At 34.7% G+C, this 14,887-nt stretch overlaps 1 protein-coding gene across 2 annotated transcripts in view; it reads right to left on the bottom strand.

Moving 5' to 3' along the window:
• Positions 1-5,702: 5,702 nt before the first annotated feature.
• The window catches only part of LOC149080286 (protein phosphatase 1 regulatory subunit 12B-like), a 423,274-nt gene continuing 414,089 nt past the window's right edge, over positions 5,703-14,887 (bottom strand). For both annotated transcript variants that reach the window (XM_089239417.1, XM_089239418.1), the window contains one exon: positions 5,703-7,799. Coding sequence is in view for 1 of the 2 variants with exons in the window: in XM_089239418.1 (XP_089095544.1) it covers positions 7,713-7,799 (87 nt within the window). In the remaining variant the exon portion in view is untranslated. The remainder of the gene's footprint in view (positions 7,800-14,887) is intronic.

Raw genomic sequence — 14,887 nt, 5'->3', positions numbered from 1 at the left:
CTTTTCTGCAGGTAGCAGCATAAACACGTCAATAAAATTAATCTTTTGTGAATATTGTTGCCACAAAAGCCATAATTTTTAGTATGATTAAGAACGTTCTGTATAGTGACTGTTGACAATTTCAGAAAAAGAGGAAAATCCCCTCCCCCACCACCTCTGGAACGTAAAAAGAAAATTTCGACAATAATTCTTGATCTATGAAAAAGTGTGTAACTCGTAAACTTGTATCCGGTCCATGGGCCTGAGCCCCCCCCCCCAACATTTGCCACCGTTTCGATAGTACTATGGAAAGATTAGGTTTGAGCCCTCTAAATATTTTCAATAACTTTACACCTATGAACATTCAGTGTTACTTTTGGAGACGGTTGTAAAAAAGTTTAAGAAAAATAAAAATATACCTGTAAATAATAGGTATTGCTTGCCGAAAAATCTTAGATATTTATTATTAATTTTTTTCTTTTTTAAGGAAATATCGTAAAAACCCTCAAGAGATTAAAGTAAAGGCAAAGTCATCTTCATTATATTTTGAGAAATTTAATATTTCATGATTTTTCCTCAAAATATTCTTTATATTCAGATTATTTTTAAGCCTAATCCTAATTTGAGAGAGTTAACTCTAATTTAAAACTAGGTTTCAGTTGTGTTTTTTTCACGTTTATGCGACGTTTGGACTTGGCCTCTTAAAATTCGTATATAAAAAAAACGGAGCGCGCTCTCTCTCTACTGTATTTCTCTCTTTCTTCATTCCCCTCTTCTGGATCCGAAGACCACCCAATGTCTGATTTTGAATAGTTTTGTACTGCGCTGATGTTTATCTATTTATATTACTCTAAAATAGAATGTTTAACACCCTAGCATCTTGACGACTCCTCTAACTTTGAAAAAAAAAATTCTCTCTACTTCCTGGGTTATATAATTTACTTGAATGAGCATTGAAAAAAAGAAACAAATCAATGGTTATATCCTTCCCCGCTCAGTGGTTCTCAATCTGTTCTTTGTATGATAGCAAAAGACCTATCCCAGAAAAGTCAGTCCATGAAGAACTTACCATTTCAAAGTGAGGAATGTCTTTCCGTTTCCTCAAACAAGATCATAAAAAATCGGCACAAACCTATTTACCTAAGTTTTATCTTTGACTCCCATCATATTAAGGGTTTCAAGTTGAAGCTGTTTCAGAAAAACGCCTTTGCCCCACCAGTGCCCATTTTTTATCTTCACTGGTGGAGCAAATGGAAAGGCTAGTGGGACAAAATCCCCACCAGTTAACATGTAAAAAAAAGGCTTGCTACGTACCACCATCGTTGACGCTACAGACAGTCGCAGGAGAGAAAATGACTGTGCGCGGAAAATTGAAAGTCTCAGTGAAGTTCGTCACGGTCGCCTACCGACACACCGTCTTTGCGGCCGACATGTGTATCATCTGACTGGACTTCCTCAGGAAACATGGATTTTCCTTGGACATGAGGAATGACAAATTGCACAGGCCGAAGGAACACATCGCCCTACTCGAATGTGGTCGTGACGAATTCCCTCCATGGAAATTGATGACCATTCCGGGAGCGTAAAAAGAGGTCATACCCCCGATGGCATGGAGAGGAAAATCCAGCCTCATAAAGAAAAAGCGCATGGAAATGCCGACGCCCTGACAAGAGCACCGGGTCGCACACAATTCTATAATGTACATAGGTTTTACTATGGGATACGCCCTTTTGCGAAGATCACAATTACGTCATTAAAGATCGAGGGAAAAATTCTAACTCCGAACCTATCACGTGACGTAGTAGCCGAACATACCGATTCGGAGATACAGCTGTTACATTTGGCAACTTATCGCCAAACATCAGGATTCATAACGACATCGCTTTTATTTCGTCACGACTGTTTCGCACGATAATATTACAAGCATCTAAAATTTTATAGTAATATAACATAATTAACATAATAATAATGATATATAATATAATATCACAACGCAAAAAAAAAAAAACATGTTTCCGATTACTTTATTAGTAAATACCCCTGCAGGCCGAACTTTGTTCGGCGCGAGCCTGCGGTCCACAAACGGCTTCACGCCCCGTGAGGGCGGAGGTCGCTTCGCTCCTCCGGCCATTAAAGGGGGTCCCTACCCCCGAACTGAAAATATCAACTCTGTTCTCACCACAACCGGAAATATGGCAAAACTGATAAGTTGAAACAAGATGTTCCAAAAACCGATCGCGGGTAACACTATTAATATTACACATATCCCATGCTCCAACCATTACACCGACTAGCATATGCCGATGACACGGCCAGGAAATATATTAGCGCCAATAACTACGTCGCGCATGCACATTACATCGTGGCCCGAAGTTCCGATCGGGTGTGACAATTTAGTGACGTAATAGTGATCTTACCCAATGAGGCACACACACACATCCCATGTTAAAAATCCTATGTACGCGGTATGGAATTACGCCACCGGGTCCACAAAACCTTCATCATTGCCTCAAGGCAGAGGAGAAGTACAGCCCGGTGAACCCTATGGTGAGACAGATGGCATCTCAAGTGACGATCCTTGGAGCGATGAGAACACCAAGAAGGCCCAACTATGCGACCGATAATCAACTTGAAAAAAAACCACCGAGAGCAGACCAACGCGGCAAGACGTCGCCTCTTCCAGTCAGACGACCATTTAGCCACTGTGGTGGTCGAGTAGTCATAGTGACGGACTCGCGTCGCGAGGTCCCGGGTTCGAACCCCACCATCGCAATACTTGAAGGCTGAAGTTGATTTTCTGTGGTTCCCAACTTCAAAGTGCGAATGCGAGCCGATCTCCCTTTAAAAAGTCTCGCCACAGTGAGCAACAGACCTACAAACAATAAATGTAATTCAATCATAACACATCACTCACTTCACTTCTGAAATATAGATGGAGACACTGAAAAATCACACACTACATACGCACTCAGACTGTTAGGTACACACAGTTATACTTCCGGTACAACTCACTAGATAGTAAATCGCCCTTAAATGGTGATAGACCTGAGTTGTACTCAGTTTGAAAGAAAAAAAAGACGACTAAAAGAGATACTGGCCGCTATATGACTACCTGGAGATGAGAGATGGGGTACTGTACCGCAAATGGAAGTCGGAAGACGTTCAGGTGACAACTCATCCTACCAAGAGGCCGAGTGGAAGAAATTTTGAAAGAGTTGCACGGAACCCCGACCGGGTGGACATTTCTGCATAACCAAGATTCTTCAAAAGGTCCAGGACCAAAGCTGCTTGAAAGACTCTTAATGCAGCTTTGTCCAGGACCGATGTGGAAAAGTGTTGCGAGAACTGTGACGCCTGCGCAGCTCGCAAAGGAACTCCGATGCGCACCTGCGCCCACCTTAAACGCTACAACCGAGAGAATCACCTTGGACCGTTACCCAGAACCCACGATGTTCACAAGTACATATTTGTGGTGATGGACTATTTTACCAAGTGTCCGGAAGCGTATCCCGTTCCTGATCAAGAAGCAGTGACGCTAGCTGAAGTTTTAGCGAGAAATTAGGTGTCTCGATTCCGAGTCTCCATGCTGATCTATTCCGACCAGGGAAGAAACTTCGTGCAAGCTTCTAGGAATAAAAAAGACGCTAACTATTCCGTTTCATCCGGAATCTGACGGGATGGTCGAGATTCAACAGTACCATCCTGAATCATATCTCGCTCTTCGTGTCACAGAACCAACAAGATTGGGACTCAGTTACCGCTTTTTTCTGCTGAACTGCCGTCCACGAGAGCACCGGATTTTCACCATCGCAGATGCTCGTGGATCTTCGGCTGCCAAGTAGCCTGCTGTTCGGGCGACCGCCGGATGCTCTTCTTCCACAGGAAGAATACGTCGAAGGACTCCAGGAGCACCTCGAGAGAGTGCATCGAATCGCCAGAGACCGGATCAACATCGGCTCCGAAAAGATGAAGAACCGCTACGATGCGAAGGCCACGTCTCACGACTTCAAGGAAGGAGACCTCGTCTGGCTCTGGAACCCCAAGCGCCGGAAAGGACTGTGCCCGAAACTCCAGATGTCATGGGTAGGACCCTACAGAGTCATGAAGAAACTTAACGATATCGTAGTTCGGATTCAAAGGACTCCGTCACAGGGCCGTCTTAAGAGCATCACGGGCCCCCGGGCCAAATGATTTCTCTGAAGCGGTACGTGGCGATATATTAGCCCTTATGTGACGAATTCTCGGAAATTTCAACCACATTTCATTTTTGTGAGGCCCCTTTTCTCTTGAGGCCCCCGGGCCGCGCCCATGCGTTAAGACGGCACTGCTCCGTCATAAAAGTGTAAGGTGATTCACCTCAACAGACTGGCTCCTTACCACAGTAAGTGACAAAGTGCGACCCACCGACTTGAAGGCTTAATTGTCGGGACGAACAATTTTAAAGAAGTGGACAATGTTACGAAAATTATGTAAATAGTGACTATATTTATCATTATATTATGTCATCTTTCGCCTGTAAATAATCTATGATGGAATTCTCTGTAAATACCACCAAGTTGGCACGTTTCGCGACAGCTCAGATTCGACAATGTGATGATGCCCAATAAAAAATGTAAAGATGTCACACGAATCCTCGAAATTTTTCTAGAAGTTTTTGTGATGCCTCTTTTACGGAACTATGCAGTTGTTGAAATTGTATCGGGAAGACGAGGTATTATTTGTCGATCGCGTTCCGTCAAGATTTCTGCTTGTAAATACATGTAAATAGACGTCCTGCATTTTGTTTCATCCTCTGCTTATTTCAAGGACTTGTGAGAGAAATTATCCGGAACAATATCGTTTTTTGATTTTGATTGCAAGTGTATAGCATTGACGGCTTATGTATATAGTATAAGAAATTATACAAATATTAAATATAATAAAGGGATAGCCAGCTCACATTCATGCGTCAAAGTTGGAAAACAACAGAAAATCAACTTCAGCCAACCACCACTGTGCAATCATAGATATCGAACTCATCATGATGTCCAGACGACCCCAGAGCAGTGGTCTCATCACAGCCGACAATCACTGCTTCAGAACTTTCTCAATAACCAAAAAATGAAACTTTTAACTCTAAATATTTTCGACCAATCAAAATTGTTGCAAACTCTATGAATATAAATTCAGAAAGCCAGGGTTTATTTTGTATGTGAAATCTCATTTATTACCCAGAAAATAAAAGAGGTACAGTTTTTCAAAATTAAGAATGAACAAATAAAGTATTCAGAATTGTTTTCAAATAAATTTTAAAAAAATTGTAATCCCACTGCTTCACAGAACATCATTTGTAAAGAAAATAATAAATATAAATTTTACGTGAAAACAAAGAATTCATTCTGTGTTAAAAGCAATTCACCTTTCAACTGCAGAAAAGGAATTGGTGTTTTTAAGAACACAAATCAACTGCATTTTTTTGTGTTGATTAGATGTGGACATTTTATAACAAAAACAATAATAAGGAAAGCAAAGACTGAAAAACAATAATGCATACTAATTTTAAGAATCATTGGGTTACTATTAGTTCACAATATAAAATGTATACTAATTATGATATATTTCTTATTTGAGGGAAAACATATGCAGAAAAACTACTACAATTATTGCAAAAAATTCATAGATTTGAGAAGTTCATCATAAACAAGTTCAAAAATCCATGATATGATTTTTCTTTTTTTGAACTGTTTTGAGAGAATTCTATGTACATTGAAGTTATTCACCTATATTACTGAAGTGAGTCTCATTGGTGTATGGATAAAACTGATGTGATCTAATTAATAGTGGGGGGAAGAGACCCCAATTTACTCAAGTCAAAAGCAAAACAAAATTGAAAATTTTAATAAATTACAATTGTGACACTTAAAAAATCGTTTATTGATGTATCATGAAAATTTTTCATGCCTATGAAATTTCTACTAGATAGTCATAGAAAATACATGAAAATGTGGAAAATATTGAACAGGAAAAATTATTTCACTTTATTTAATTACTATTTGATAGTTTGTAATGTTGACCAAGTTTTCAAGTTCTATAATCTTTAAAATATTAATGACAGGCAATACCAAGAGCTCTGAGTTTAAAAATAATATTAAACATGACAAATTAAGCCGCCTCCTTAATAGTAATTTCCATTAGCTGAAATGAATAGCCTTCACTCCCTTTGTCCATAAGTTTAGAAGTGAAAATTACATTTGCTGATAATTATTCTTGAGCAAGGGCTCAGTCATATTTTATGTGGTTCCCCTTCAAGCAAAAAAATTAATTCATTTAAGTTTCTCATTCATTCAATCCATATAGTTTCATAAAAAACTTCCAAATTTGAAAAAAAAAGGAAAACATGATTCAAAACGACATACAAAATACCTTGTACATTTAAAAAATTCTTTCCACCACAATAATATTTCACACATTCTTTTAATACTTCTGAATGAGGTAAGAATATATACTTGTAGATTTTAAAATATTTTTTAGTTCTTTTTAATAAAAATTTATAAGTATGATAATAATGATCCAAAGAGTATGATTTGCACTCCTAGAAACATTTTTATGCTAAAGTTTTTATACAAAGTTTCTAAGGGCACTTGATATTTGATACAACTCACCAACATTCCATATAAACTTGTTCTGAATCCAAGAAGTACAGCATACAAGAACATGCATATAACTAGCATTAATTTCCTTAACTGAACTTCAATCAGTATCAAAACTAGTACCATTCACACTATAGATTCAGCAATGAAAAACTCAGATAGTAATTATCAAGACAGTTTTATTAAATGCAATAAAGGTTGGAAAATCAAGAGTACTTGCTTCAAAAAATCTCACATTAGTTTAACTAGTCATATATAAAAACAACCCAACAAGGGGAAAAAACTTATACTGACAAAAAATGCACAAAGCTTAAAATGATGTAGAATGAAAAAATAAAATAAGATAATGAGCATAATAGATCTCCTCTGTGGAGCTACAAATGAATGAACAATAAACTGTAATTCACAATGTATAAGAATTTTATAAAGGAAACATGGCACATGAACTTTCTGGAAAACAAATGAAGCTGAGTTAAAATTAAGATTTATTTGAAAAAAGATTAGACTAAAACTAACTTTTCAGCAATTTGAGATTCACAATAACTTTGATCAGAAGAGAAAATTATCTAACAGCAATGGCAAATACTGAACAACATATCAATAAAGACCTTTGGAAACTAAAACATGGAACATGACTAATATCATAAATTATATGCTATATATCAAATGTATATTTGGTTAAGTAAGTACAGTGCATCTAGAATTCATCATCATATAACTGAAAATTTTCAGCTCGTAGCTCTCCAAGGAAAGAAAGACTAGATAAGGTACATTTTTTAAGCAAACAGAAATAAAAATTAACAATATTGATGTTATACATTCATCATATAATCTGACAAGAACAGAATGCAATATAAAACAAATTTCATAAGAATAAATATGAGCACCATTCTTTTCAAAATCAAACATTGTAATAACTGAATTGCGTTATGCAACTCCAATCACAAAAGAAGAAAAAAATGTGTTTTCCTCTTCAATATATATAGATATCTACTTTTGTTGTAAGGGCTTCAAATTGGAAGACAGGAGTCATTCCAGCATAAAAAATCTGCTGTACTATGAACTGATTTAAAACACAAATCACAGTTGTTTCGTGATGCAGGGCTACTGTGAAAGCTTGCTGATCACTCGAATGAGGCAACCATTTTCATCCCGTAAGGTTTTATTTTCAGCACGCAGCTTTTCAATTTGCTGAAAAAACAAATTATATTAATACTAAAAACAACCAAATTGTATCACAGTGAATACTTACAAGAAAATCTAATTATTACACACATCTATGATGAGTAAAATAAAATTATTACTGACACTTACATGGAATCTGAAGTACTTAACACATACCTATTTTTAGCAAAGGGGTCAAAATGACCCCTTTTGGTATTTAATTAAAAAAAATGTAAATTGATGTATCTATTATGAAGTTGAAAAAACGAACCTCAATAAAATTACACACATCAGTTACAATAATTTTATTTTTATTTTTGATATTTTAACAAAGTATTTTTTAAAAATTGAAGAAAATTAACGAAAACTTTTCTCAGACGGGCCAGAATGACCCCTTGGTAAACCTAGTGTTAACTAAATAAAAACTAAACTGGTCTTGACTAACTTAAGACCTTAACTGAGTAAATGCAGCATGTTTTAACTATATAAGAGTTTTGAAATAACTAAACACTTTTCTGAACCTTTTCTCTTCACAAATTTCTTGAAATAAGCATAATTCCTGAAAATTATTTTACTATCTCAAATTCATAAATCCTGCTTTTAAATATTATTACAATAAATAAAGCTTTTTACGGTGAAAATTGGATATAAAGAAGTATTAGTTAAATTAGTTTCAGTCCCAGTGAATCTGCAATATCAAAATAATATAAAAGAGGTTAGTTTATAAAAAAATTCTTAAATTCATTGGATACATGAATGTCTTTGGTAAGAATTCACAAATTTGCTTCTTCTAATTATGTGACTTGTAGTTTAAAATTTAGGTTCAAATTCAGAAATAAAATGTCTGGCATTTACTATCCAGAAAAATTCTTGTTGCAATTAGACCATTGTCTGCATTGTATGAATAACAAGAATGTTCATAAAAAATAAAATTTCCCGTTTTTTTTTTATCTGTTCACAATGTAAAACTTTCCTTTTGTTATTTATAATGTAAATAAATCTCAGAAGTGCTAACAGAAGGTACATACACAGGAAGTGAAGCGGGATGCATTGCATGGTATAGTATTTATAAATAGTTAGGGGTGAGCTGTTTTCTCATAGAATTTATTGGGGGGTCAAATATTACTTTTTTTTACCTTGAAGTTTAATTTGAATAACTGGGAGTTGACACAATCTAAAGAAAATTGTGACTGTTTGTTACTCATGAAATGCCACTTCCAAACTCAGCGATCAGATACGGATGAGATAAAATCCACTCTGGAATTAGCCAATGAGTTCTTTAAAGTTTTAAGCAGATTTGTTTTTCAATTTTATGACAGAGAGGAAAACTGACTTGTGTGAAGTTCTATCCAAAGAACTATATTTAATTGTTAGTGCCATGCAAGTTTTACCAGATAGACTTCAGGTGATCATAAATAAGATATTCCCTCTGGATTTTTTTTTCAATATAAAAACCTAAAAGAAATTTTGGCTGAAGATCTTTCTGGGAGTATTTTACACAGATGGTAATATAAAAATTGAAAAAGAACACATAAAGGGTGATATTATTACCATGATGAAAGAAAATATTTTCTAAGACCTTAACAAGAAAGATCTTAAAACAAAATAATTAAATCAGAAAATTGACATTAAAACCAACGTGCAGCTTCGATGCTCAAAAACACAAACTGATTAGACAATTTACAGATGTGAAAGAATATTTGTAAATTTATGGTAAATTAAGTTGTTCAAGGGACGTTCTTCAATATCTCTTATAATTGATGCCTACACTTTTGTTTGTCCAATAGCTAACTTCCAAACTCTGTCAGTTTTAGAAAAGAGATTACCTATTACAAAAAAATATTTCAAATGTTATCATGGGGCAGTTCAAAATGACCTGCTCAAAATGGAAGGTTCTACTTTAGTTAAGTGTTGAAAAATCTTTGAATAACTTAGTCAACATTATTTCATAAGAATAACGTCACTTTACAGTATTTTAATAGCTTTCAGGGGGAAAAACTGCCAAATTAAGACTGAACAGCATGTTTAATTTTTTTTCACAATAAATTTATTGATAACATGCAAAGTCTATTAGTTTTAAAAAACCATTGAGTCCAACGAGTCCAAAGCTCAATGGCTTTCTACCTTCTGTTTTTCTTCTTTAGCTACTTCTGCAACTTCTAAACTCTATCATGTATTCATTAGTCTATTCCAGCGGTTCTCAACCTTTTTTTGCCCATGGCCCCCTTTCAACCATTTCTCATTCCTGTGGCCCTCTTGCGACCATGATTAATTTCCTACCCCCCATTTTCCCATTAAAAAACAATTGTTCAAATATTGCTTGAATTGTTTGAAGTGTAAGTTTTAATCTAATTTATTTTTAATTTATGAAAATAACGAAAAAGCAAAATAAACATAATACAACACAGTAAAAAAAATGTTTAATAAATTTTTTTCAATCAAATGTGTGAACATTGCGCTTGAAGACGGCATAATGTCATCAAGTTACTGTACAGGATGAAGTTTCAATTATTTACAAATTATTTTTTCTTGGGTAAATTTGAATGAATCAAAATTTCAAGCTAATCAGAAATCATAAATAATCAGATTTCAAGAAAATTATGGGTTTATTGATTATAATTTTGATGCGGTGAGATTTACATTCATCATGAAAATCTGTCTCATTGAATTACAAGCTATCTTCAAGTGGCTTTTTTGGTTCATAATGTGGCCTCTGTCTCTCAGGTGAAGAAAGCAACGTGAGTTTGGCTTACACAATATTTCACACAACAGACACTATTACATATAATGTACAGGGTGCATAGGTAACAAGGCGTATGGTATTTAGAAAAATTATCCAAATAACGTGTAGTACTCTGATATGTCGTTCATGTTGCGAGGGGTTGTGCAGTTATTAAAATAAAAATGTTAACTTTTTATACAGACACAGTGTGCTCAAAAACCCAATTACAAAGTTGTTGCCCCGTCTCTTCTGATACCAACAAAACCGTTTTATCCGCATTTAACGTTTTTTGGTTGGTTGTCTTCAAATAAATGTTACTGTCAATAAAGTGACACTGTATGCATATATACATTCATCTCAAAACCTTATAATTATTGATAACAAACTCATGACAAGGGCTCTGATTTTTATGACCTAAAGAAGAAACGTAGTTGCTAATAACTTATCAGCAGAGCAATGACATATCTTTAGGTCATAAAAATCAGAGCTCTACTTATGAGAAATTGGTTACACACACGCAAAAAAATCATTGTTTTCGTGAAACTCTTAACAATTTTGATATTTCAAGTGCTAAATTTCATCTTTCAACTACTCAGATCCTTATTTATGCTCGGCATTGAAATATCCTGCCAACCAATCAAATCTTTATGTTAATGTTACTTAAATAGGGGCAAAAATTGCGAAAAAAATATTCTATGCATTTTGTTTGAAATTAAATTTTTTTGGTCACTCTTTTAATAAATTTCTTCATGGCCCCCTTATCAGCAGCCATGGCTCCCCTTTTGCGATATTTTCCTCCATGGCCCCCCTGGAATATCCTAGGGGGCCCCCGGTTGAGAACCACTGGTCTATTCTATCGGCTTCGATGAAAATCTGACCTTGGCCAATATTTTTCTGATTTCACATTAAACTCATTTGCTACATTCACTAATGTCTTGGAATTCACTCTCTTCCTCATTCAATTCAATCTGATGGCAATGTCAGAAATCGTGAGCTTTGTCATGAGTTTGGTCTGGCTGTCAATGAACGGCCACATTCAGCACACACAAGCTCTAAGAAAAGAGGATTTGTTGGCTTTTTAGTCTAGTGCAGTGTTTCCTCAACCGTCGAGCCCTGACATTAATCAAACCAGGCCGGGAGTGATTCACTGTTCATTTTTCACTTCATTTGCCATGTGTGACTGGACCATCAACTCACAAAAACAAATCAACCGGGCTGTGGGCTTCCCAAGGTTGAGAACCACTGGCCTAGGGCCCTCACCCAGCAAGTGAAAGGACATGGGTTCAATTCCCTGCAAGGGAAGTTGAATTTTATTTCCTGGATTTATCTTCGCATCAGCCAGCTGTCAAAACCTTTGCAGTAATAGTGGAAAGTGACATTATCTTTGGATATTATCAAAAACTTTGCAAGTAGGAAAAAAAGCAGCGGGGGAATTTACCTTCAAGACCTTCAATGTCCCTCTTTAGAAATATTTACACTATAATTCTGCCTCCAATTAGTTATTTCTGAAATATAAAATTTCATTGGCTTTTTTTTTCATTTATAGATTCAATATCAAGTAAAAAATGTAGGGACCGGGAGGGCACATCAACCATTCAAGTGCTCAGGGCCTCCAAACGTCTTAATTCGGCCCTGATGATAGTCACACAAATAATATTACTCTCTGGTTCCTGCAGTTTTTAATACTAATATATTCTATCTATAATGATAACTCCTTTTTATACGATTCTCTGCCCCCTTGAGTATTATTATATAGGTGTTTCTTTCATTCGCTCACTGTAAGTTTAAACTTTTGGGGCCCCTAAAATTATGGGACCTTGTGCTGAGTAAATTCCAAACTTTCTATTGCAAAAATCAGGTCCTGCATAAGATTTTCTGGTCTTGGCTGTTAGTTATATTTCTTAATATGAATAGACAGTGACAGATATATGGTTTTCAATACCAACTAACTTTGTCTCATTAGAACAAAATGCCATATAACTTAAGTTCAAATTCAAACTCTTGCAAAGTTTTACACATTAATTCTAACTACAGTATTTTTCAATTATAAAAAAAGAATACTCATGCATCAGTATGTGTTCTAGTACTGTGTTTATTGGTTTTTAATGGAATTCAGCTGTAAAATTCAAATTTTCAGTAATTGTCATATTCAATAATTCATAGCAAGTCATTTTATAGCCAGAAAATGATGTCCAAAAAAATAAATAAATCATTCATTTTATGGTGTAAGAAGCATGTGAGTTAATGACCTTCATAATTGCAACACTGAAATACATTGAAACAACATGAACTTCATCTGACTGTTAATCTGAAAAAATACTCAAGTTTCCATGTAATTTTTCATATCATGCTACTACTTGGCTGTAGGGTTTGTAGAATTAAACCTCTACACATACACACATGCAGTTATTAACAAACAAAGCAGCAATATATATGTTATTTCTTGTCTATAGCTGCTGACATACTCTGTAAAAAGAAACAAATTTATGGTTTTGGCACCCGAAACTTCTAATCTAACTTTCTAACTTTCCATTCTAATCTAACTTTCTAACTTTCCATTCTAATCTAACTTTCTAACTTTCCATTCTAATCTAACTTTCTAACTTTCCATTCTAATCTAACTTTCTAACTTTCCATTCTAATCTAACTTTCTAACTTTCCATTCTAATCTAACTTTCTAACTTTCCATTCTAATCTAACTTTCTAACTTTCCATTCTAATCTAACTTTCTAACTTTCCATTCTAATCTAACTTTCTAACTTTCCATTCTAATCTAACTTTCTAACTTTCCATTCTAATCTAACTTTCTAACTTTCCATTCTAATCTAACTTTCTAACTTTCCATTCTAATCTAACTTTCTAACTTTCCATTCTAATCTAACTTTCTAACTTTCCATTCTAATCTAACTTTCTAACTTTCCATTCTAATCTAACTTTCTAACTTTCCATTCTAATCTAACTTTCTAACTTTCCATTCTAATCTAACTTTCTAACTTTCCATTCTAATCTAACTTTCTATTCTAATCTTTCTAGACCATTCATTTTCTTAATTTGCTGCCTCCTTGGGCTATAACCTGCTTACACAGACCCTATATACGACTGCCTATAAGTTGAACTGCACCAAAAAGTTGAGGGCCAATTTCTGTCAAGCAGCTCTTACTCAAATGCAAAGTGGTACATCTAATTTTTTTAAATCCAGTTTTGGTATAGTCCAATGTGACACATATATATTACAGTGAAACCTCACTACAATGATAACAACTTCTCTACAATAATAGTTTTTCAAGTCTTGTTTAGGAATGCCTATATTCTAATGTTAAACTGCTGCCTCTTGATATAATGGTAATCCCTCTACAGTGATTTTTTTTTTTTGTCCACAGAGTATCATTATATTGAGATTTCACAATTTTTGCCATAAGTCAGTGGACACTTTGAAGTTCAGAGATTTTTTTTCAAATTTCTAGAAAAATAGTGAATGCATTGTTCTATAATTTCAGGCATGTGAACACAATGCTTGAATTCACACTTCCTAGTGCAGATTTGATGATGAGCATTTTTAGAAAACCAACAAAAAATATTTTTTTTCATCACCCATTGTATCATAAAAAGCTGCAAATGATTTGTTATTTTCATAATATTTCACTTGCTTTGTGCAATATTTGCATACATTTTCATGGAAATAGCATGTATATTCACAAAGATATAAATGTTTTTAATGAAAATTCTAATTTTCATTGCATGTTTTTTGCTTATAACGTGTGGAGTTTTCAACCAATTTTAATAAAACTTACAGAAAAGTTTACACTATAGATGAGACACACTGCATAGAAATTTAAAATGTAACAATTCAATATTAGATGTGATATGAGCGTTTTGAATGAATGATTCATAATTATGCAAGAAATATCAATTTTACTTTTTCATAATTTGGTTGCTAGATATATAGTGCAATTTATATTAAAAAATTTCAATTGAATGTGAAAATTTGGAAAAATGTTGGCAATGCAATGAGCTGAAATTTAAATTAATTTAAATAAACCTTGCTGGAAATAGCTGGATAAGGTATTTTCCACAAATCAGTATTTCAATTATTTTCTATCATTTGATTATTTCAAAAATAAGCCCACAGCATTATGTGAATGAGTAAACAGAGTGTTTACTAAATACCAGAAACCAAATTCAGTGACTTTTTTGTGACCTTTTCTCATTCAACAAAATGAACCATGCACTGGACTGTTTTTTATATCAGTGGTTCCTAAAACTGTGAGTAGCGATTACCTGGGGGGGGGGGGTGTTGAATTGGATTCTGAGCATATTGGCACAAGAACCAATTTGGTCAAACTGCGCCAAAACAATGACAATATAAAAAAGGACTGGGGGGGGGGGGAGTCGG

Source organism: Pholcus phalangioides, unplaced genomic scaffold (assembly GCF_987345545.1).
Source record: "Pholcus phalangioides strain wild (caught in Gottingen) unplaced genomic scaffold, Ppha-v1.0 ptg000011l_1, whole genome shotgun sequence".
Taxonomy (NCBI): domain Eukaryota; kingdom Metazoa; phylum Arthropoda; class Arachnida; order Araneae; family Pholcidae; genus Pholcus; species Pholcus phalangioides.
The sequence above is the reverse complement of the archived record's forward strand: the minus strand, read 5'-3'. Positions and strand labels throughout refer to the sequence as shown.